The 26,320-nt window shown below is 36.9% G+C and overlaps 1 protein-coding gene across 3 annotated transcripts in view; it reads left to right on the top strand.

Moving 5' to 3' along the window:
- The window catches only part of orb (polyadenylation element binding protein orb), a 43,081-nt gene continuing 16,761 nt past the window's right edge, over positions 1–26,320 (top strand). The window contains exons 1-6 of one of the 3 annotated variants that reach the window (XM_071587834.1): positions 1–139; positions 6,478–6,625; positions 10,818–10,999; positions 12,288–12,424; positions 12,903–13,068; positions 19,232–19,417. In XM_071587834.1, the coding sequence (XP_071443935.1) occupies positions 122–139; positions 6,478–6,625; positions 10,818–10,999; positions 12,288–12,424; positions 12,903–13,068; positions 19,232–19,417 (837 nt within the window). In that variant the 5' untranslated portion in view covers positions 1–121. Of the gene's footprint in view, positions 144–6,477; positions 6,626–10,817; positions 11,000–12,284; positions 12,425–12,902; positions 13,069–19,231; positions 19,418–26,320 lie in introns of all 3 variants that reach the window. The other 2 variants (XM_071587833.1, XM_071587835.1) reach the window with 2 other exon arrangements.

Genomic DNA, 26,320 nt, shown 5'->3' with positions numbered 1-26,320 from the left:
GTGAACTGTGTGCACGTATGTGAAGGATCAAGTATATATTTTCCAAAATATTCCAGTGATTTTATTTTTTTAGTCGCGGGAGAGGACGCAGCCGTTAAATTTGTTTCAAATAGTTGCTCTGATGCCCACTTATCAACAGGTAAGTAAGTATAATTATTTTCCGTTTCCTGTACGTTTTAAGTAAATGGTTCCGTTATCACCCCGTATTACTTCTTTTAGACCTGTCTTAATCATTTCAAGTCAGAAACCACTGTATATCCAATCAGTTTCCCATTTGACAAGTTCAGCCATTGGGTACCCCAGTGGATCTATGGTAACAGCCAATAAATTCATCCTTAACGTTGACAGAACATTGGTTTTCCAGAACCGTTATTTCATTTCAAAGACCAGAAAAATCCGGTGCGCATTTTATATAGCTGAGGATGTTAAAGTTCACTCGACTAGTCGTACGGTTATGGAAGCCTAGTCTGCGCTAAATAATAAAAGCTGTGACGTATAAGTTTGATGTTGATAGTTGCCCAGCTCATTTGAATCTGTTACATTTATAGAAGTTATATAGCATGTTCACGTTATCTCCTAAGTATAATGCCGCGTTTGGTGGTGGCTATGTTAAGAGGAAATTATTCAACTTAAACATCTCATTTCAATTATCTAGGAAAGCTTAACTTGTTTTAAACTACCCCCTCCCTTTTTTGAGCATTGCCCATTAACATTGCATTTTCATGGTATTGCCTTTTCGATGCATGTTCATTAGTGTCTTAATTACTGTTTTGCACACTCATTTTTTCTAACGGAACAATCGCGGCATCCTGTTGAAGTAACATAGTTTTAAAACCTTTTTATATGAGTGTTTCTGGTGACAATTTGAGTTTATGTATGTGGTACATCCACGGAAATGAGAATTTCATTCCCAAGTTCTATTGATAGCAAAAATGCTCCACAGTAAATGAATATATACAATGGTAGTTATCACTAAGGTATATTACTCGAGACATTTAAGGAGTTTTTGGGCTTTCGACTTTGATTGAAATGTTGTAGCATGAAAATTACGAACTTTCTTGTATTAATATATAAAATTTATGCGTAATCTTTTAATAATATTCTTTTGTGAAAGCGTTATGTCGGGAAAAAATTCTAGTAGTACTTTATTATGCTATATTGTCTTTCATTTCCCTGAGTTGCCTGTTCTTTATAGCTTGTGGTTTGAGGTAGCATGTCGTGTGGTACTTACTTACGTTGTTCTAGGATTTTGTAACAGTATGTTATTCATGGTCATATGCAGTAAATAATTTGCTTTTTAATGCAAAGCTGTTCATTTCGTCTTATGTTTGTTCAGTTGTCAGATAACCAGTGTGCTTACTCAGTTTGCTCATCACTCATTGTTGGCGCCACACTAAAATTGTATCCCCTGAGATGAATATAGGCTGCAGGAAGAGGAGGAACTGTTGCAGTGCCTATGACTGCTTAATCAGTCATCCATGGTGAGAATGGAAGCAGTTTAACCAGTCATCTGCACTGAAAGGGTTCATTGAAATGTCATCTGGAAATACCCTTGGGAAATGGCAAGGGCATATGTCATTTATCACATTCCTATAATTACAGAGTAGATATTTGGATATTTGTTACACTTGATCACCAATTGAAATACTCGATTGAAATAATTCCTTAATTAATTACAATACCTTGGAGTGAATTTCCAGGTGCATAGATTTGCTGCGAGTGTATTCACCCTGAGTATTGATAAGAGGCTGGATTTTGTTTCATTATTATTCCGTCCTGTGGTGAAACCCTGTGTTTTGGAGACTATATTTTTAGGAGTTCTGGCTTCTCTTTTGCGATAGACGTTGTGAGGCTATGTAACCAACATTATGGAAGAACAACATAATGGATATTCACTAATGTTGCTTCAAAGATTTGTCAGAAGATCCTTATACTCCAGTGGGCACTAGCTTTTAAGACTGTTGCCTTTTGCGTGGTGCAGATTGGTGAATGTTATTGTTCATATGCTGTGCTCAACTCAGTGTGTTCCTTTTATAATGTGACAGACATTCTTAATTTATATCAAGTATTATTATGGAAATGAAATCATGGTGTCAGTATGCTGGAATAACTAAGTACCATCTTACAGGAATATTTGTTTATGAATACTATGATTAGTTTTTATTGAATGCTATGGTGCAAATATCTATTTCAAAACCAATCCTGCTCTGGGCTGAAACTGCGCTGAACAGGTTAAAACTGGTTTACATCTGCCTTCAAGTGACCTGCAATGCTTTTTTTTTTCAAAATATGAGCCAATGGTGAACTGAAACTCCATTGCCTCATTCCCTTGGTACTCCCTGCCAGAGGACTAAGACATCGAAACTGAAGTCAAATTATCTTAGCTCACTCCTACATTTCCCTTGTCTCACGTTTTTTGCCTTAATAGTAGTAATAGTTTTGGGGGAGGCGACTGACATCTAAGGTCATTTGCACCATTAGGGATGAATGGGAAAGGAAGAGTGTAGAGAATACCGGCATTGGCATTAGCCTCTCTTGTCAAAAGGTGCCAAGGGGTCTGCACCAAGGTTCGTCTCATCAGATGGACGTTGTACTCACCCCAAGTGCTCTCCACAAAGCACGTGAAGTAGGGATCAGGATACCCCTAAAAAATATTTTTTGGATTCAAACCTGGGCTCTCAGTGAGAAACCTGTATGTTAGCCACCACATCAACCCGATTCCCTTTGCCTTAATTTTATCCCATTTATATGTTATCTTTCATTAATAGAATAAATAATACAATTGCTGTGGTAGTAAATTCGTAAAGGCAAAGCTCAAGTAAGAAAATTTAGGTGTTTTAAATTTTTTTTTAACACCTTCAGCTACGGGGTGCATTCCAAAAGTAAAGCAGTTATTTTTTTTTAAAGTAATTTATTGAACAGATTTGTACACACTCTTAAAATTCTTCAAAATTCTGTCCTTGGGCCTGTACATAATCTAGTGACTCTGCCGTGACCAGCACACGCCCTGGTAGGCATCTTTGGGGCATCTTCCTACAAGGTCTTCGTCACAGCTATTTAGATCTATTTTATGGATGAAAAACTGGTTCCTTCCAATTGAGGGAACAAAAAGAAGTTGGCCTGGGCAGCGTCAGGACTATAGGGGTGGGGGCAGCATTGGCACCTGGTGTTTGGCCAGGAATTTGCGAACTCGTAGATCATTGTGGCAAGCCACATTGTCGTAATGGGAGTTGCCAGGTGGCGGAGATGTCTTTTCTCGTCCTGATGACCCTTTTTCAGAGTCTTTCCAGCACATCCACCTAGTAGGGAGCGTTTATTGTCTGTCCTTGAGGAACAAGCTCCTAATAGACCACTCATTTACTGTCAAAAAAGACAATGAGCATTATTTTCACTTTTGATTTGTTCATTGTTGCCTTTTTGGGCTTGGGGACTGGTCAGTGTACCACTCAAGAGCTTTGGAGTTTTGTTTCTGGGTCATATTCAAAAACCCCGGTGTTGGTATTTCCGCTCGGTTGGTCTTTTGGTTATCAAACAATAACTTGGGCACAAGCTTGGCGCACACTTTCCTCATCGCTAAATTTTCTGTAACAATGTGAATCAACAGTAGACCACAAGTTTATTTCATTGGCAACCATCTGATGCTCAATCAACGGATAGTCCAACAAATGCTGAACATGAGCCACATTGATGTTCGTTTTGCTGATGAACAGTTGCCTAGAGCATTGTTCATCATGAAACTCTTCCTGGCCCTCCTTAAAGGCCTTTAACCACCTCGAAACTTGTGAGTAGTACAGAGCAATGTCCCCGTAAACCTCGCGAATCATTTTGTTAGTGTCCTCAAGAGATTTTTTCAGTTTAGCACAAAATGTAATTGCGTTACATTGCTCGACTGTCGATTCCATTTTTTTCATGACATGGTCGGTGAGCAGAGGTTTTCAATAACTGATGTCCTGCCACTTCAACAGCTTGGAGAGCACAGCGACCAGTTTTGCGGCAAAGCATAGCATCCCCATCTACCGAAAGTGGTTCGATCCCAATCCAACCAATAGGAGCAGTGTAGGAAATTCAATTGCATTACTTTCGGAACGTACCATGTATGGAACAGTGTTTCATGGGTAAAATGGTTGTCTAAAATGAGCAGATTTACTTTATTACTAATTTTTTATGCTATTTTGATTAGAAGGTAATAATTTGCTTGTTTGCTTTTATCATAGATTGTTCAATTGCCATGCATTCACAGGATGTTGAATGTACTTTTTAACATTAGGATATGCATCATAACATGCATATGCTGTGATGGAAGAACAACATAATCTTATTTAAATCAACAGTTAAATTAGAACACATGTGATAGTGCTAATATGTATATCAATGTTTGTGTTACAGTGGTGAGCAATAAGTTGCTGGACTGAAAATTATGCAATGATCCTTATGCTAGAGTAGATGGACAATACATATAGAATTCTTTGTCAATTTTCTTAAAATATTCTGGGACATTCAAATGTTCAAAAAGCAAGTATAGTAGTATTTATGTATAGGATTATTGCCAAATTGTGATTGATTGTGCGATTTCTCCATTTAAAGGAAAGCTATGGTACAAAAAACTTTATTAACACAAATTACATAATGTTAAATGTGATATTAACTAACTTCCACAGCTGTTGACAGTTTATCAATGCTTAAAAAGTTGTCTGTCAATAAATTTGTTGCTGTTTATTTTTTACACCTATTAAAGTAACTGACTATGAGAGTTCAGTTGAAATGAAAGCTGTAGTTAAAATGGCAAGGCAAAATTAACCTACTGAACTAGTGAGTTTAAATGGCAAGGGAGATGTTAACATTCCCAGTCAATGACTGTCTGGCCTGCAAGCTGTCACAGGGACTGATTGCTACAATATGGTGCTAATCTTCAGCACTAACTGCAATAAAAAACACTCCAAAGATTTTGATGCAACATATAAAAAGTGAAGTCACATTTTAAAATGTTTAATTTAAGGTGCTTAATGTTGATTGTGTGAGAGGAAGTTGCTTTGAAAATGTAAGCATGAATAATCCTGAATTCAATTTTTAAGTTTTGTTGTTTTCCAAAAGTGCAGACCCCAGGTTCCAATAGAATCCTTTACTAAATAGTGGCTACCTATGTTGTCCTCTAGCACACACATATATTAGTTAGACATTAGACATTAATAGTTGTCTATGTATTTATGTACTCATCCAGTGGAGCTGACTTTTCCCAAAAGACTGTTGAGGTAGATGTCTGTGCCCCTACCAGGTAGACATTTGGGCATCTTATCTTGTGTTTTCTTCTATCACAAAATCCTGACTGATCCACCCTTATACTCATGGTTGTATTTCTGCTTGATCATTTTTATTTGTATAACTGATGAATTACACCTAGTGCCAAAGTCCTTGTTACAAAGTCAATATGTAGTGTTGATAGTTTATCTGCCTCATATGCTTATACCCTTGCTGTTAATAATTATACAAAGGGGAATATCCAATTCCGAAAATCATGTGAATCCTTAATCACCTCAATCCTATCAGTTGTGTAATTCTAAATCAGGCACTTGACAATGTAGAATAAACAAAAGTAAGCCCAAAGGTTAAATCTTGACAATAAACCTTGACCTAATGTTGCCTTTCACCGCATGTGGATTTGCAGCTGTTGACTTAAAATATTTCTGCGAGTGCAGATTCTTTCTGTGGTAATGAGGAACAGACATGAAGCTATCAAATACTGTTTGATGTCTTAATGCTACATGAAAAACACTAGTAAACCCCAAAATTAATTTATCTAATTAACTAGATTTACATATGAAAATGAAAATTTGAAAGGCCTTTATATTTTATAGATGTGGAAGCTATTATTTGTTTATGTGCAGTACATTAAATTCATAAAGCAATCATTTCAACATGAAGATTTTTGCAATAATGTATCGGATGCATCGTCTTCAAATTAACTGAACCATCATTGTCAAAGACATCTGAAGATTGCCAGATGTTCTTCTGACAAATCATCGTAAACTTGAGATGCTTAAGTTCCTTAGTGGAATCATTTGAAAACAATTATACCTGGGAAACACATGGAAATGCAATGCTTAGCTATAAATAGAGCCCCTAATATCATCAATATGGCTGCCTATGAAAGAAAAGGGACCTATTATTTAAATTCACTTTAAAATAAACATTCAATTTTCTTCCAAAGATACTGCAACAGTAACTTTGGACGGAGTCATTCACTAATGTGCATTTCAATGCAACAATGATTTTTACACTCTGAACTTGTTGCATTCAATTTTTTTATTGTGGAACCTTACTTTTTCTGTATTACTTGTGCCAAATGAACACTTTGTTTTTAACACATTCCCTGATTCTATTTCAATGTTTTTATGTGTGTGTTACTTTTTTCTGTGTATTGCCTACTTCATGCTCATCAAAATGGATTTAAAAAATAGATAATAGAATTTAACAATATAGGTTGGAACAGTGGAAGGTGTGCAGACACCGCCACCTACTCCAGTCCCCACATCACTAAATCACCAATCTGAAATACTCCGGCAGATTGATATGTTGCTGCATGAAGGTCATGCCGACTCGGTCACTCTTGCAGGAAAGCCATCTCCAGGTATGCTACAGGGTAAAGTGGTGGTTGATGGAGAATTAGGTTCTCTGGTTCTGTACCCAAGGCTGGGTGAATTATTTTGTTTAGATTCATTGACTGCTTTGTACTTAAAATGTCGATAATGTTGTCTGTTGATAATATGCATGAATGGTTTTATTTTATAGTTAAAAAAACTATAAGATTATTATGTACCAATTTTCAATTATATACAATAGTTAAATTTTTCATTTCAATTTAAATTGTGTGCAGAAAACTATCCAGATTTCTTACTTCTCTCATGTATCCCCTACTTATTAATCTCATACCAGGTGTAAAAGTATGAAATGTGGATTTTTTCAAAAAAATTCAGAATGATGAAAAGAACTTTATTCGAAGTATGCTCCATTACTAGTTACACATTTTTCCCATCTTTCCGGCAATTTGCGGATACATCGCCAGTAAATCTTCCCCTTTTGCCACGAACAATTCATCAATCTTTTTTTTTCTCATCTTCGCATGAACCAAAGTGTTGCTCAGCAAGTGCATGACTCATTGAAGCAAACAAGTGGTAATTGGAAGGAGCCAAGTCTGGTGGTAAGTCATATGGGATAGAACTTTTCAGCTAAGTGCTTCCCCTGTGTTGCGAACTGGTTTTGCCGGATGTGATAGAGCATTGCCATGAAGAAAAATGACCCTGCGTTGCCTCTTATGGTATTCTGATCTTTTTCAAGCAGTAAACTGTTCAATGTGGACAATTGTTGTTGGTAGCATTCAGTATTTACTGTTTCACCAGGTTTTAACGGCTCATAAGAGACCACGCCCTGCTGGTCTCACCAAGCAGAGAGCATAGTCTTTCTGCCAAAGCGATTCAGCCTTGTGGTTGATGTGGATGGGGCACCTGGGTCTACCCATGCCTTTTTGTGCTTGAGGTTCTCAAAATATGTCCACTTTTCATCCCCAGTGATGATACGATGCAAAAACAACTTCCTTTTGTATTGTTTCACATGTTTTTGCAAAATTTCACATGTTTTTGAGAGGCAGATTAAGAAGTGCGCCTGTCCATATGCCTGTCATTCAACTCATGTGGAACCCATCTGCTGGTCTTCTGAATCTTTCCCATCTCTCGTAGGCGATTGGAAACAGCTTGTTGACTAATACTCAATTGCTCTAAGAGTTGTTTTTATTTTTGTGAATCATCATCTTCCGACTATGCATGCGATTCTGTATCTTTGTACCTTTTTGGTGGTTTTCTGTGTTCCTTGTCTGCAACATTGAAGTACTCACTTTTGAAATGCCAAAACTATCATTCCCACGCATCTTGTTTCTCAAAGTAATCTGTATGATTCAGCATGAGTTTTCTTCAAATGAAATTAATGTTGTCTGTGATTGCTTTTTTTTTGCTTAAATTTTTACATACTGAACACAGAACCAAGCAAACACTTTTTTAATTTATTTCTCATGCAAGTCTGACACTTATTATGGAAAGGATCAACCCCAGCCATACTCTTACAAATGAACGAAGGATGGGTGAGAAAAAATTAGAGAGGAAAAAGAAATAAATAAATAATAAATAAATCAAATTAAATAAAAATAAAATGATATGGGGAGGGGGGGTTAAAACAGAAAGCGATTAAACCAAAATATGAGAACAAAAGATGCTCTAGCTAAGGTGTACTAGATAGCATTGACCGCTCCTATATATTTTATTTTTATTTAATTTGAATATATTTTTTATTATCTATTTATTTGTTTATTTTATTTATTTGTTTTTCCTCTCTAATTTCTCTCACCCATCCTTTGCCCATTTGTAAGAGTATGGCGGGTACTTCTTCCCATTATATTCATATGGCTGTAGTTACTGTTCGCTTCATACATAGTCTGATACTTGTTGATGGCACAACAAAAATGGCCTAAATGTCAAATATTTATACCGCAAACCGCATTGGTGCACCATCTGTTGTCTGAAATCCTCATTTTGTACTTGTACACCAGGTATGTACCTATGCCTTTCAAATTGGTGGTTAATGAAGGTAGCCAACTCTGTAGCAATCCTATGAAAGGAATTAAAGCAATTGGAGTTAACTTCATTGCTAGAAGCTTTCAAGTTATTAAATTGTAAGAAATGTTCTGTGGCCACATAAATTACTACCTCTGAGAATTTAAATATACATTTTTTATAAAATTCAAATTTGCATTATAATTCCGATTAAGTGAAATATATCTAGTATAATCTGATTTGTACTCCTGATCCAAATCACCCTCTGACCATCTGCTATGTTCTTGCTGACATCTTAATTTCAAATACATAAATGTGGTAAGTTATAGAACTATTAGTCACTAACTGCACTTGAACCAAGATTCAGTAGATTTAAAATCAAATAGATTGTTCATTGAGATTTTCATGTCCACCTTGCAGCAAAAAAGACAAAATACATAACATAGCTATCTAGTCAAGCTGTTCTGAAATCCAGGCATGTAAGTTTTGTCACAACAGCAAAGTTACAACCTACTGTGATTCTGAGTATTGGCGACCATATCTGGAGACCTAGAGTCTGTCATAGGTACTAATGAAAACTAGTTTCATCTCAGTTGGTCGAAATACTCATGTTCAAATGTAGTAGTAGTAGTAATGTTCAAAGTCAACGGAATTGCATGGCAGTTGTTGAAATTATCTTAACGAGAATAAATCAGACAGCTTGCAAGAGGCAGGAAGAGTATCTGTAAATGAAAATACCATTAGAGTAAAATAAATTAAAGTGGAAATAATCCCCTCATATTTTATGAGAATTTATGATGTTAATTAAAAATTCCTGACGTGTGACGTTTTATAATTGTAGTCAGGTCCATTTTAACTTTTATCAGCCTTTGCGGTCGTCAATGTATTTTCTATGTGCCACTAGTAATACAGAAACATATTGGTTCTTTTAAGGTACCTGGATTGTTCAATAATTCCTTAGAAAATACAAGAGATGTAATTTTGTCGATTTTATGGTGGAAATGAAACAACATTAATAGCTGTAATTTACAACATTATGTACATGAAGAAAAGTTAACGCACAGAATAAATTTTATCAAGAAATCCTCATTATTTCTTAGTAGTTATTACTTAATAACAAATTTTGTATGCATGTTGTCATTTTTAATAAAATATGCAGTAAACTCTCTCTAATCTTGTCTCCTAGATAATGTGGAGAAGTTAAGCATCAAGAATATTACAGTATTGCTCCATCTTTTGACCAGTTATTTTTCTGATAAACATTATTTACCTACTGTTAGCTATGACTGGTATCCCTGGAATGAAACCAATCCTACATGTGGATAATACAGACATTCTTTCTTCTAATTCATTTGTTAACCTGCTTCAACAGTCAAGAATAGTATCAGATCACATAAAAAAATGGAGCAGTGATAATCTCCTTAATATACAAAATAGTAAAATGATACACTTAAACCACAAAAAGGTTGATAAAATTGACAAGCAAATGCTAATTTTAAATCCATAGAGCGAGTCTCTACAATAAAATTGTTTGGTTTCCAATTCAGCTCAAATATCCCTTGGGAAGAACAAATTGCATCTGTATCACCTCAATATGTAGGGAGACAGTGTTGATATGAGAATGAGTAGGAATAAACAGAAGGAATGCTTCGCAGGAAGGAAGATGGCTTTTGCCTTCATGGTCCTCTGACTATTTTCTATTCTTGACATTCTAGTCTAGTTGGGTGCCCATACTTTGCGTACAAATGTTTACAAAATCTGTGGCATTTAGGTTAGTACTAGTGTACGAATTATTCGTTTCTTGTAAAAGTTGTTTAATCATAATATAAAATGTACTATGGGAAATTAATCTATCATTAAATTTTTGTTTTTCCCATTACAATGTGGTGAAACCTGAATCGAAAACCTATATTTTTACTCGGTTACATCCAATTTGCTGATGCCTAATGAACAGTCCTCACTTAATGGCATTTTCTGTGTGGAATACAGAAAATTAACGTTATCAATATGGGTAAAATCTGGTGGTGTGAATGAGAGGATGAGCCAAATCCAAGCAATGACTTTTTATTTCTGCAATTGAGGGTATTTATCTTAACGGCTTAAATGTTTTAGGGCATGTTGCTAAATAATTTGTAATATTTTTTTAGTGTTTGATAATAAATAATGCTTTGTATTCCTAATCCTTACTTCCCATCGTAATTTTTGACTTCTTTATTGCAGATGATCAAGGAAAGTCTATTTCAGATCTTCTTGGACTCAATATTCCTAGGGGAACTTCCTTGGGTGGAGAAGAGGCTGTCAATGAATTAGTATCTTCCTTCAATAGCCATAATTCATCTTACCGTCAAGGCAGCCCTTTGGCCGGGAGTCATGGGAACAGTTATTCAGGATTCCAGTATAAGGTAAAGATATATAACCAAAGTTCTGCTGGTGCAATAATGGGATATCATCTAGCTGTCATTTAAAGAATAAGTATTATTTCTCATTATTGTTCTTTACATAACACACTCTTGATGCAAAATTAATTAAGATGCTCATGTTTCTCCCCAGTATAAAATAACCAGCATACTATATCAGTAGATATACCATCTTTAGGATGCCATGCCATCCCACCAATATGCCCCGAAAACATTCTATCTAGGATAGTATAATGTAATATGGAATTTGATTTGAACTTTGAGGTTTAATAATATTTGGATTACTTAAAATGGTAACTCCTGTAAGAAGTAAACAAAAACCACGACCACATTTTTTTATTTATTATCTCTTTTTTAAGTGAGTGAAAGTCAAATACCTATCGGCTATATTTAAAGGAGTTAACTACTTACAGTAAACATTTTTGTAATAAAGGTTAGAAAAGTTTTATTAGTATAAACATTATATGCCACTGCTTTCAATTCATGAAATGAAGGATAAGGTATGTGAGGCTACCAGTAAGGGTCGGCCTCTTCATGTTTGTCTTCATGAAATTGTGAACATCAAAAAAATTTCAAATTTTGAATGCTTTACTGCTAGAAATGGCAAAATCGTATAATTTTCTAAAATCATTTTCAAATCTCAAAAATGTAGGCCTTTTTTGTTTTAGCTCAAAATTTGGCCAAATACTGTAACCACAACATTTGGAATCTATCCTTATGCATTATACAATCATCCATGGAAGGAATTAGCCTTATGAATTATACAATCGTCTATTTTTACAACTATGGGATATTATATGTATTTAGTAAATTTTTTGGTTAAAAAGTAATTGGTTGTCTTGTAATTTCTTTGTACTTTTATCAGGAAATTCAACTCTTACTCATTATCTCTTTGCCAATTCGAATTCCTTTTCCAATGCAATAATAAATCAACCTTGATTTCACTCAACAATTACAGAAAGTTAGGTTTTCCAGTGTATAGAAAGTTATAACCAATAAAATGTAGAAAATTAATTTTTCTACAACTAGTATAATTCCAAAAGCTAACAATGAGTTTGTTGGAGGTTGAAATATGATGTCTAATAAAAGGTATCAGTCTGAATCTACTGTTATCAATAAATGTGCCACAGGCAGTAAGAGCTTTGTGATATCAATTAATGTTGCATGCATTGGCTGGATGAGAGCTATGAGTTGTTTTTTTGATTTGGACCTATGAAGACATTACCTCATGAAATTTTCTGGGCCTTGATATATTTATGGTCTCTTTCAGCAGGTCCAGCAAGATGAATTTCAGGAGACTTCATCTCCCATTCATATACTACAGAGAAATCTGGAATGCCTTTCTCTGTCCACTCCACCTTCTCCACCCTCGGTTGGCTTTAGTGGTTACCGCGGCTCTCCACCTTTCAGGTTAGTATATACGTGTATTGACAGAAATAATATCGATAAACTTACTACTAAACACCATCAGTTATTACAACAAAAATTTTGCAGTAGTCATTTTCTAGGTATGAATTATTTAACTTATATTACAAGTTAGTCAAAGAGAGCATCCTCTGGGATGATGATGGTGGGTCATCCTATAGATATATTAAAATAAATTATATTCAAGGATGTTCCCTAGTCCACTTTCATAAAAATTAATAGTTTTTAGTATAATTTTTTGTCAAATGTATGTTATTTCAAATAATAGTTGCATTTTAGCTGATTAGATGTTGACTGGGAATGCTCAAATAACCATGAAAAACAAAATTTTATATCAAATTAGACACTATAATTTCTCAAACATGTTTTCAAACTTGTTAATATGAGTTTTTGCTCTGTATAAACTACATTTTAATGTAGACAATAATCCTATACAATCTATAATGTTACTCTTTATTTTCAGTGACTGTGACAGTCCTACATTGGAGCAAATACTCTTGATGAATAGATATGGCAGTTGCTCTCGGTCTTCCTCTCCCACAGATTCTGATACCAGTATAAATGGAGCGTACACTGGAGATGGAGTTGGAATAGGCAGTGGGGAAGGAGGAAATGTTGGTGAAATTGTGGTAATTTTATTTTACAGTTAATTATAAATGCTCTTTTACTAAGCTCCAACGATTAATGTCTTTCACCATTATTGTCGTCAGAATTTCAAGTACTGTGAAGATTATAAATGCTTTTTCCTTAAATGATAAATTTTACTTCATGTAGCATGTGTAGTGTACATTTCCTTTTCACACTAATTAGTTTCACATGCACTATAGAGTTAGGATATAGCACAAGGATTGGTAAATAATTATTAATCTTTTCCTGGAACTCTGTGTGAGATGTTTTGGGGGAAGGGAAAGATGTTAGTGCAAATATAGTGCTACCATAGTGCAAACGAGGAAGATAACTTTGTATGTGACATCCCTGCCATGCAATGCAGGTACCTAGTGGCACAAAGTTAAATACAAAATAGCTAAATACCAGCATACTAGTATCATGGAGTATTCCAGAAAGTTATTAGATTCCTGCCGGTAGGCTTTCTTAGGTGTGATCCCCTGGAGTTAAAGGGAGAAACAATACCCTCTCTGTTTCAAAACCCCGTCTTGAAATGCAATCATTGGGTAGATGGGCTAAAAAGTCTTTTTACAATCACTTCAATACACAACTACTGTATAATTAGTTTGAGGTTGTGCAAAAATATATTTATAGGCATAAAAGTCAGTTAGTGAAAGTTAATTAAAGAACAATTAAAAATTTAAAAACCTGAATAAAAATTAAGAAATGTTATTAAATGTTATTAAAAGTTATTTTTTATATGACTACTAAGATAAAGGTGAGATAGGCAAAATTCAGGAAAGAATAAATTGAAGATTTTGAGGATTAAATGCGTGAAATGAAATCTGGAGTTGGGGCTTCAAGATTATATTTCTGTAAGTAAATTGTCACAATTTCAAAGCGTAAAAATCCTTCAAGTAGTAGTAGTGTTAAGGGAGGTGACCAACATCCAAGGTCATTTGCGGCATTAGGGATGGACAGGAAAAGATGAAGTGGGGATAGAAACCTGGTGTCAGCATTACCCTACTCTAAACAAGAGGCGCCAAAGGGCCTGCAGCTTAATGCCCCATCCTACGGATGGTGTATTCACTCAAAGTGCCGTCCATAAAGCACTTCCAAGTAGGGATTGGGATACCACCAAAAAGTATCTACCATCTCCAGGATTTGAACCCGGGCCCTCAAGGTGGAGAGACAGTATGCTAGCTAGACCAACCTGATCCCCCCTAAAAAACAGGTATCCTTCTACTTGACCAGTATTCGAACCTGAATCTCTTGATATATGGTCTAGTGCTTCATTTAATTAAGCTACTAAGGTGTCCTTCTACCCTCCAAAATTTTAGGGGCTTTAAAGGAACAAGTTATTTTGATGGAATAATGAGCATTACACCACAGACCACAATGTTAAAGACATTAAAGCATTTAAGCAAAGGTGTTTTAGCTTTGACAAATATTAAGAAACTCAGGAAGATGCCACAACAGTAACTTGAGCAGTTGGTTTGGCTTTTCAAGGTGAGATCTTTACCCTAAATCAGGTTTGATACCAATACCAAAAAGGGAAAAGCAAGTAGTATGTAAGAACTGTCAGAAGTTTTATGTCACCCTCTGTGGAATTATTTCTTTAAATCATCTCACGAGGAAAGAGAATAGAGTGAAAGAGTACATAACAGCAATCAAGTTTGGATTTAGAAAGAGGATGTTCATTCGATATCACAGGAATAATGAGGTCAGTGGTGCAAAGGAACATTGAGTATAATCAAGATGTAATGCTATGCTCTAGTGATTTCGAGGAATTCATTAGTATAAACAAGGCATAGTTAATGAATTTTCCAAAAATAGGATTAAATTGGAAGGTAAGATGACTTATCCAGAACCTTAACAAGTCTCAATAACTTCACAGGTGAAGACAGCAAATGGAGAGTCAGAGTGGGCAGCGTTAAGCCGGGGAGGAAGACAGAAATGTCCATTATCATCTTTTCTATTTAATATACATTGAAATCCCATATTTCCATTACCGGAATTCAATATTCATGGTATTTTCACAATGTCAGTTTCACTCTTGGTGCTGTATTTAAAAAATCACGTTATAAAATAGTTATAGAAGTTCTTCAAACTTAATAAAAAACTTTTTTTACTTTGTTTCATTCATATGCTCCTAAAAAAAGAATGGAGAGCAGTAACATAAATGATTTTAGCCAAGAATTGGAATATGGCCGGTAGTACAGAGTTCCACGAGTGACGGAAATTGAAACTACTTACGGAAAAACTACTTCTACTCATAATCTCAGTCGGCCTGAAAACACTTCATGCTATGAAATTAATACATAGTACTACAAGGAGTTGGTTTAATAATTTATGCATTGTAAGAACACTGAGTGAAACTTCATTTTCACTTTGTGGAAAAGGAATGAAAATTACTTCTTACCCAAAAATGATGAAGTGTGAAAAATTCAAGAACTAGTGGCTGACAACTGGGTTCATGTGCACTGCAGCAATGCAACAGATACAACAGTTATGGGCTCCTTTATATTTTAAAAGTATTGCACCGTGATTTATCATGTCAAAAATAATTTTTTCTTTAAAATGTTTTGAAATGGGACAGCTATTAGACAACTATAGCCCAAAAGGTGATTTCAATGGAGATGAGTCAGGGTTATTTTTCAATGTATTTCCTGCAAAAACACTGTGCTTCAGAGGGGAGGTGCTGAGCAAACAGATACAAGCCTTATTAATAGTAAATCTCAAAATATGAATGACTTCTGAGATATTTAGGGTTGAGCTTCATGCTCTGGATGCTAAAATGAAATTTCAGAACTGGAAAAATATGATAATTATTGATGTCTGGCCCAATCACCGAATGGACACTTGATTAATGTACAGTTACAATATTTTCCTGCAAATTGTACCAGTGAGCTTCAATCACAATGTGTAGGTATAATTCTCTCATCTAAGATGTGTAATGATAGTACAGAAATTCATATCTCCGTATGGTTGTAGTAGGAATATGAAGGCAATCAAATTTAATGTACTGTTCCAAGAAACTGCAAGAGATGCCGCAACAGTAACTTTTAATGGAGTCATCCGCTAATGTACATTTCAATGCAACAATTTCAGTATGCAGAAATCATCCTGGTCAAAGGGAATGATTTTTACTCTCTGAAATTGCATTGAATGTATTGGATGCTTTACACTACATATCATGTCCTTGGAAGCAATTAAGGATTCTACATGCTTTAGGAAGGCATGGTTTTATGTTGTGATGAATATCCAGTTGGAGTTAATTGTGATGATGTTGGTCCTGTGGATAATGACTTCAGTAAATAAGCATTTAAAGTGTAAATTCTCCTTTTCCTGCATTTTGCACTTTTTTCTGGGGTCCTTAGAAAAGTGAAAATAAAGGATTTTACTGTATATACAAAGGAAGTGGCGGGGAAGGCATGGAAAGGGTTGGAGAAGGGGGTGATAGTACATGTGGAACTTATCAATTCAATTATAAGTGTATTTGTCAAGACTCAAATGTTTGCCAGTTGGCAGATTGTTCAAATCATTCTTTATAGTGAATTACAATCAGTTTGATCAGTATCGGATTGAAATTAATCTAAAGAAATGAAGGTAGTGGTATTTCGTATAAATAGAAAAGTTAATAAACACTCTGTTTACACATTTTTATATAATATTCACATTTGAGGATCAATTACTATAACAGGAAAACGATTTAGTGAATGTTTTTAATGGACAATAGTATAGACATTAATAAAAACTATCCTATAAGGATGCTTTACAAAGGATGAGTTGATAGCCGGCGCCTTAAGATATAGAATACACTAGTGAAAATCTTAAAATGGAGCATAGTTATGGCTATGAATCATTGGTGTTGAGGCAAGAGGATAAGAATGTTAAAAGTTTTTAAGATGTGCTTTATAAGAATGGAGAAAATATGGATTGATCAAAAAAATATTGTTCCAGGCATAGTAGAGGAAGGGGGGAGGTTATTAGTAGAAATTCAAAGAAAAGACAAGACTAGTGGATGCAGGAGATATTGAGAGGCAATAGGTAGCTGAAAGTGGTAATGTGAGAATACTTGGGAACGGCGGTGAAGAGAGGAAAGGATAGGCATTTTGGATGGAATTAAGGGAGTTAGAAAGTATGGAGTGCTAAATAATAAAAACCATAAACACAGTATTCCACCTGAAGGTTGGTTTGGTAGGTGATGGTAGAGTTCACACAGTGCTAAGCCTGATGGTGTGTGAAATTCACAAATCAGGGTAGGGGACAGTTCCTTTCCCTGTGTTGGTTATGGTTTCCCAGGAATATCTGTTCCCAAAAAAATCACTGAGCTTGGGTGGAGCTCCAGGTGCCCAGAGAGGCTTCCCGGAGAATCGAACCGGGGCCCTCCAGTCAGTAGTCCAATGCTCTACCCCTGGACTACCGCAGCCCACTTATGATGTGACACCATCACTTAAATTGCCACATCACTGGGTTCAGATGCCTTTGCAACTGCTTCACTGAGGAACAGATGCTCTATGGACTACCTTTTGTCTGACTTCTGATTGTTTACCTATCTGGTATGACTGACCCTTCAAAGAGGAGTCTTTGCGTTCATCGGCACAGACTCCATGAGTCATAGGACCACGAAAGTCCTTCCACCACATCAAGGCTGTAGTCCAGGAGGAGGAAATGGTGAAGTGTGTATTTAATGAAAATCATAATATAGTCAGAATTCAAAGTATGCATTGCAAGAAATTTGCATTGTAAAGGCTTATTAAAAGGAACCTCACAATCCCAATGTCAAATGAAGTGTAATTCATCTGAATTTTGGAGGCATAGCATTTTATCCTTTATGCCTTAACTCCAGTGGCTCTAGTTTCATCAGCAGATCTGAGTAAGTGGAAAATAGGAAAAAAACTTTGTTTCATAAATTTTAATACCCAAAAAGCATTAATTTTTCAATTAAATATCTGTTAAAACCCATACATTGACAAACTGAATCTCATAACAGGAATGTAATTGTATTAGAATAATCATTACATTTTTAGATATCTAATGCTGATTATTTCCATTGAATTATGAGATCTTGTGCTAAACAATAAATATAAATTTGAAATCATTGGTCAATGAAATGCTCAACCTTCAATGACAGCAGTATACTTCTGGCGACTGCCATCACACTCAAAGTATTTTTCATTTGACAATTTGAATCATATCTGCTTAATGCAGCAGAAGTTCTACCTGAAAGTGATCAATAATAACTCAATAGATAAAATACCCTCTCAGCCTGTTGTTGCGAAACAAAGTTTTTCAATTACCTTTTCAAATTTTTCATTTTTGTTTTCAAATTAGAATTGACTGGTTTTTGTGTTTTCAAAGCAATGATCTTTGAATTGTGTGTGTGTGTGTGTAAAATGACATTCCTTAGAATCTTTTATTGGTTCTACGGAATATGGTGTCACTAGCTATGCTAGTTAAAAAATGTGGAAAAATGTCTGATGTTTAAAATAGTTATATTAAAAATATTCTATTTTGACACCTCATTTTTCATCAATCTTTGAATTGAGGTGGTTTAACACCATTTATTCTATCCTGAAAGTTCACCAGAACCTATGACACTCAATTCATATCTTTGATCAACATCAGATTTGCTTCTGATCTAACAAGGAGTGACCCTACAGCAGTGGCATTTAAACCAAAGTTATATGGTAGTAGTTATCAGGGTAGGCGACTGACAGCAGAGGTCATTTGCCCCTTAAGGTATGGGTGGGTAATTATACAGGGTTAGGATTTTCAGGGAATGGGGAAGAAGGGTGCAAAAAACCCTGGAATTGGTATTAGCTTACTCTTAATTAGAGACACCAGGAGATGTACAATTTAATGTCCCATCTCACACAGGGTTCTCTGCATGCTTTTTCCCCATTCCCTGAGAAATGTAACCCGGTGTAATTACCCACCCTGTTATTCTCCTCCAGAAGGGACACAACGCATAACATTCTAAGGAGGGATTGATCAGGATGCCTGTGATAAATTTTGTCCCCACTAGGATTCCAAGTTATGTCCTAGGGATAGGGAGCCAGTTCATCAATCACCACACCAACCAGATCCCACAGAAGTTATATATATTCAACTATGTTATAACTAATTAATGGTTGTCATTTCAAATTTTTAATTTAATTAAATTTTTGTATTTGGCTCCAGAGTTGTCTTTCAAGCTCCTTGGACCACAGCTGTGAGCATTCTGGCATTGGAATCCTGGCCAGCACACACATTCTAGGAACATCACCTGGAATTCCCAGACATCGAGCACAAATGCATATGCCAGGCTCTCAGATGATTGAAGAGACAAGAGGCTCAAACTCAGATTATTTTTGGGATTCACGTCAGGTAAGTAGATTTGACCTGAAAGGGCTGTTTTTTCCCCAAGTCTTTTTGAACCCATAGTGGTAGTTATATTTGGGGGAGCAACTGACAGTTAAGTTTATTTGTGGCTTTAAGGATAATTGGGTAATTTGTTAAGAGTATGATTTTCAGCGAGTTGGGGAAGTGAGGATGTATCCCCTCAGTCTATGCATACATTGCAATTTTTTAAGACTGGTTCAATACCATTTGTTTTAGAAGTCTGTGATTATCTTAGGGAAATACAATCTCTTAAAAAACCTTAACTCATTTAAAATAATGCTCTATTTCGACCCAGCAAGGGCCTCCTGGTATTAGATGATTGAGAGATATTTGTTAAATGTTTAGCACTAAATGTGACCTTCATTCTTCAGCCAGTAGATAAAGGAATGGTTGCATCTATGAAAGATCATTACTGTCAGGAATTAATAAACTGCTTGGGGAAGAAGATGAAAATATTTCAGTTTGGAAGAGAGTCACTTATCAGCATTGATTTGCGTGGCTAAGGTGTCGAAAAAGGCAAAGGGATTGACTGTGGAGATACTTTTCAAGGGACAAATGTGGTTTTTCTTCACGTGGGAACAATCAATCTTCGAAGCTCAAGATCACCTGATGAAGCAATGGGAGCTTATCAGGTGCACAAAGAAACATTTCTCAAAATCAGTTATAGTGGTAAACAGTATTTTACGTTGATGAGATTTCGACCTTAGTTATATTCAAAATGTAAATGATAATCTCAGATAGGCTTGAGGTGCTCTTAAGGTTGTATTCTGTCACGTTAACAAATGCATTAGTGATTGCTGCTTAGCTCACGATGGCCTGCATTTAAATCGCAAAGTGGCATATCTGTTAGGTAAGGCAATTGAAAATGTAGCAAATATTTGTGCATACAAGGGAAATGGAAAACAGAGGTGGCCCATGTCAGTATAACCAGTACCCCCAATCAAAATATAAAAAAGATAGTTGGTTGCACAAAAAATTGCTCTGTGAAGCTTTACATCAAAGCATTCAATACATATCGAATAAAAAGCTGGAAATTGAGATCCTATTAAAGGAAAAGAGGCTGGATTTTCTTGGTATAACGGAGCTTTGCCTAAAAGATAATGAAATGAAAAGTTTAAAGCTGAGGGATTATTTCCTATCAATCATTTCTGTAGGGAAAAAAACAAAGGTGGTGGTGTTGCATTTTTGCCAAAACAAGTTTTGAATCCGTAACCGGAGCCTGTAAAAACTTCAAAACAGAAACGACGAGGAAAAGTGATTTGAAATAACCTTGTCCAAATGGCTCAAGACAAATGAAACTTATTTTGTTATTGGTCTGTACCGATCTCCAAGTGCACTAGTCGATGATTTCCTCAACAAAATGGATTAAATACTTGGGAAAGTCATCAAGAAAAATAATAAAATTATCATTGCTGGGGACCTGAATATAAAATCTCATGTCTCAAAAGATAACATCTCTACTCAGAAGCTAAAAGAAATACTTCTCTGCTATAGTGTTCAGCTAACTATTTATACCCCAACCAGAGAGTCATATCACTCAAAAACTGTTATTGACAACATAGCTACAAATCTAGCCTAGCATAACTTCAAATCTAGCCTAGCATAACTTCAAATCTCTAGTTTTAGAAACTATTATCTCAGACCATCATGCTCAAATTATTGAATTTAATGCTCATACTTTAACAGATAGAAGTGAGAGAAACACAGATGCAGTATGCACACGTATATACTCACAGGAAAATATGAATTTATAAAATTGGGAATTGAAGTGTGTTGACTGGGCAGCAATACTAAATGTTAATCTTGTTACAAGAAAGTTAAAAAAATTTCAATTAATTATTAAGTACTACTGGGATATTTGTTTCCCATAGAAAAAGCTAGCGATAAAAAATAAATCGGCAACTAAAGGATATAACTGGATAGCAAATGAGGTTCTGACTGCTAGAAGTAGACTTAACTACTTAACTACGACTAGTAAAGTGGATGCCTGTCTGATACCCTTAAGAAATAAACTGAAGTCCAAGTGTAAGATGCTGCTTAGGAAAGCAAAAAATCACAATGTCAAACAAATTATTTTGAAATCTACCGATCAAACAAAAGCATTGTGGTCTGTTGTAAGTAATGAGAATTCCAGTAAAATATCAGAGCCCGGAAATATAAATGCTTCTCTATAACAATTGATGGAAAAGAAATCTGTGATCCTCAAAATATGGCAAACGAATTCAATAATATCTTTGTAGATATCATTGGCAAAACAACAGCACAGAAAAACATTCTAAGTGATAGGATGGAAAAAGTAATATACGTAAGTGAATCAATTTACCTAAATCCCACCTCAGAAAATGAAGTTAGAAATGTAATCAAGAAACTAAAAAACAAAAAATCCAGTGGGCATGATGGCATGTCAAATTATCTAATAAAACTTTGTCAAGAATCCTTCACTTTACCTATTACCAATATAGCTAAAGAATTGTTTCTAACTGGGCAATTTCCTGAAGAATTAAAAATAACCAAAGTTATTCCACTGCATAAAAAGGGAGCCAGACCAAATGAATAATTACAGGCCAATCTCACTAATGTCATGTATTTCAAAAATTGATGGAAGGAAGACTATTACAATTCCTAACAAAAAATAAAGTAGTTTCTCAGTCACAGCATGGTTTCACAAAAAATAAGAGTAGAAACTGCTTGCAGTGATTATGTAAATAAAATTGCCCAAGCTTTAAGTGATAAAAAGCATGTTATACGGGTAAATATGGATCTATCAGAATCCTTTGGTTCTCTAAAATCTAGCATTCCTTTAACTAAACTAGGACGTTATGGTATTTGGGGAGTAGCTCATCTCCGGCTTACATCTTTTTTGGAAAAAAGGAAATAGTATGTAGAAATTGTCAGAAAAAATGGTGTTACCTACAAATCAACTGTCGTAAAGACATGGGAAGGACGACCCGACTTTGGGTAAGAGTGAAGCCAGCAAGACACTCTGCGATCCTCAGCCGTTTATTAGAGGGGTCAGATTGGTAATGTTGACTCGATCAAGCACCGGAACGGGTAAGGCAGGGAACTTACAGGGGAAAGGAAGTATTCGGGCGGGAATCATCCGCAGACGTGCTGGCAGCCGACTGATGAACGCGGGGCTTCGTCGATGGCGGTGGCCTAGCGGGGAGTCCGATGTCGGTGGTCTAGCGGGGAGTCCCTCGGATACTCCGATGCGGCGGCGACCAACGGGCGAACACAGGGTCTCGGCAGCAGGTTATATCAGTAGACTGACCCTCTATCGCGTCGGTCCGGATCGCCTCCCTGGTCCTCTCTTTCTCCGCCCCCGCACCACACTGCCGACCCAAGCTGGTCCGCGCGCGGCGGCACCCCTCCCTAGGGCCTTCCCCGTGACGTTGGTCACTGGCCCGGTAGCCCCTCCTCCCACCTGGGATTCCCTCCCTGGAGGCGTAGGAAGGATCATTGCCCCCGAGGCCCTTTGGCGGTGCCCAAGAACCGCTAGGGTTATAGAAACCCTTCCTACGACCTCGCCGAGGCTTTCCCGCTTTAGGTCTTCCGGGCCTTTCCCGTGACGTCAAAGAGTCCGTCGCCTATCACAGGCATTGTCTGGTCATGCCCCAAAAGCTTACAACGGCGAGAACAGAGCCCTCACCACATCACCCTCGCGGAAAAATAAACCCCCAGGTATTAGGGGTTGGCGCCAGCCCCTCTCTTTGCGGTCTGGGCACGACCCTGCTGTTTATAGGTGTCCAGGTGCCCGAAACCACACAACACGTGGCGGAGTAATAGGGAAGGGGGAAGGGAAGAGAGGGAGTTTGGTGCACTGACCTACCAACATTTCCAAAGGTTACAATACAATACAACTTACAAACAAATAAATAAGTACACTTGGTGAATTCAAGGCAGGTAGTTCACATAGCAAGATACGAAATTCTCATGGTTCATGAATGTTTAACACGAATGTCTGAAATCTATATACAATTCTAAATATTGTCTTAATAACTAAAAGAGGAAATTTTACATTTTCTTACATATAGGGATGCTTGTCGACTCTGAAAAATATCTTACACACTAAAACAGAATTTTTACATTTTCAGATATTTGACCAACCTTAAAAATGTCTTAATTATTGTAAACAGAATTTTTCACATCCCGACACTCAAATACTATTTCACGCCTTGAAAATGGACACCCTTATTAAATACAGAAATATCACCTTCGTTGACCCGTATTTCAATTCACAATCACAAAAAGGAAGAGGTCACCTTTTCGTTCACACGTTTTAAGTTCACATCACAGATCACTAAAACAGAAGTCACTTCATCGTTCCCGCTGTCTTGTCCTGCGCGGGGTCTTCCCTGAGATGCCCCGAGCGCGGTCGTAGGTTGTACCGGTGTCGGGGAAGGGAATGCTTCTCTAATTGGGCGGTCGACGTAGGCGTCTTCGGATCGTTAGGGTTTGGCGAAAGGGATGAGGGACAAGGTTCTTGCAGATCTGGGGTATGATGTGATATGTGGGTATCGTTCGCAGGTGTTCCCTCGAGGAACCTTGGTGGAGTACTGGGTACGGGATCTGGGGGTAAGGGAAGAATATTGCGCAGATGTGCAATGAATCTACGACCACTCTGGAGATTTTCGATGTCTAGCGTCACCGGGCTTCTCACTCTAGTGACTTTGTACGGCCCGATCCACCTGGATTCCAACTTCCTAACGCGGGGCTTCGTCGATGGCGGTGGCCTAGCGGGGAGTCCGATGTCGGTGGTCTAGCGGGGAGTCCCTCGGATACTCCGATGCGGCGGCGACCAACGGGCGAACACAGGGTCTCGGCAGCAGGTTATATCAGTAGACTGACCCTCTATCGCGTCGGTCCGGATCGCCTCCCTGGTCCTCTCTTTCTCCGCCCCCGCACCACACTGCCGACCCAAGCTGGTCCGCGCGCGGCGGCACCCCTCCCTAGGGCCTTCCCCGTGACGTTGGTCACTGGCCCGGTAGCCCCTCCTCCCACCTGGGATTCCCTCCCTGGAGGCGTAGGAAGGATCATTGCCCCCGAGGCCCTTTGGCGGTGCCCAAGAACCGCTAGGGTTATAGAAACCCTTCCTACGACCTCGCCGAGGCTTTCCCGCTTTAGGTCTTCCGGGCCTTTCCCGTGACGTCAAAGAGTCCGTCGCCTATCACAGGCATTGTCTGGTCATGCCCCAAAAGCTTACAACGGCGAGAACAGAGCCCTCACCACACAACAATGAAAACTACTAAATATGGTGTTCCACAAGGTTCCATATTTGGTCCTTTACTTTCCCTGGTGTATATGAATGACATTGAAAAAGCCATAATCTCTCCAGAGAATAATAACATGGTGCTCTATGCAGATGATATGTCTAACAGCAGGTCATACAAAATCATCTCAATTAGAAATAGATATGTATGCTATGGTGAATTCAGTTGCTCAATGGCTGAATGTAAATAATTTACAACTAAATGCAAGAAAAACAGTTTACTTGGTATTTAGTAATAGAGACCTTCAGTCAAATATTTCTGTAGAAATAAGAAACCAATTGATATCAGAGTTAGAACATACCGCCTTATTGGGTTTAGAAATAGACAACAAGTTAAGCTGGAGGTTTCAAATGGAAAAATGTGTTAAAAAATTATGTTCAGCCCTATTCCTTTTAAAAAATCTTGCCAACTATTGTAATACAGAAATATTAATCCCAGTGTACCATGGTATATTTGAGTCCATAGCTCGATATGGCATCGCTGCTGGGGGAGCTCAGCACATGGAAACATCAATGGAATACTCACTCTTCAAAAACCGGCATTAAGGGTTAGATTTAAACCAAATACAAGAAAATCCTGCCTGGAGTACTTCAAGTGTCACAAAATCATGACTATTCCCTGTATCTGTATGTATAATGTGATTTTGTATGCCTGCACCAAAACCCCTTCCCTGGTCAGAAATAGGGATGTTCACAAGTGCGACACCAAGGTTAAAGATAATCTTCATAATGGCCATTGACTAGTAGCAGTACTACAAAAAACCCTAGAAGTTTCAGGAAGCTCTTTAATTGACTTCCTGAAGAGTTAAAACGAATACTCCCCCAAGAAAATAAATTTTTTTTAAATGTTACAATATTTCTTTGTAAATAATGTTTTTTATAGCATCCAAGAGTACATAGAAAGAGCCAATGTAGGGAATTCCATTTTTTAAGTCTTTAATACTCATATATTTCACATACATTATTATTCCTATGAATTTGTATATATGTTAATTTGCCTATAAATGTAATTGAATCTTAACGAAGCCCATACAATTATGTATTGTTCTATGGCAAATAAATCTATCTATCTATCTGATCAAGTACATGTTCAATAAGCTAGACAACCTTCCATTTTAAATATATTTACAGTTTAGGGGTTTAATTCCAAAACAAGGATGTAAAAACGATATGTGAATAAAATTTATCTTAATGCCCTACCATTGGAACTTGTAGACAAACAAGATGCAATAATTCAAACAAAATTACATGTAGAACTTTACTTTTAGAGATAACCAGAAAACATGAACCTTCCAGGAGAGATGAAAAGCCAATATGCACACCTTAGACTTTGATAAAGCCAATTTGTGAATTTTAGTTCACATAATAGTCAATGGGCTTTGGGTTAGCTGTAATTTTTTTAGCATTCAAGTTCAGATAATTGACATGCTAAGTGCTGAGTAACAGCAGTGTCAAGACTAGTCCTAGGTTCAATCTCTGGTGATAACATTTTATTTTTCCAGCCTCTGTGGTGGCGAGGTAACGTCCTCGTCTGCCAATCTAAGGGTCGCGGTTTCGATTCCTACCTGGGTGGGTTTTCATCCACCTAGGGCTTCGGTGTTTGTAATTGTCTCCCATTG

This window comes from Hetaerina americana, unplaced genomic scaffold (assembly GCF_022747635.1).
Source record: "Hetaerina americana unplaced genomic scaffold, ioHetAmer1.1.p SCAF_3, whole genome shotgun sequence".
NCBI classification, from domain to species: Eukaryota; Metazoa; Arthropoda; class Insecta; order Odonata; family Calopterygidae; genus Hetaerina; species Hetaerina americana.
This window is presented reverse-complemented; position numbering and strand designations above follow the sequence as displayed.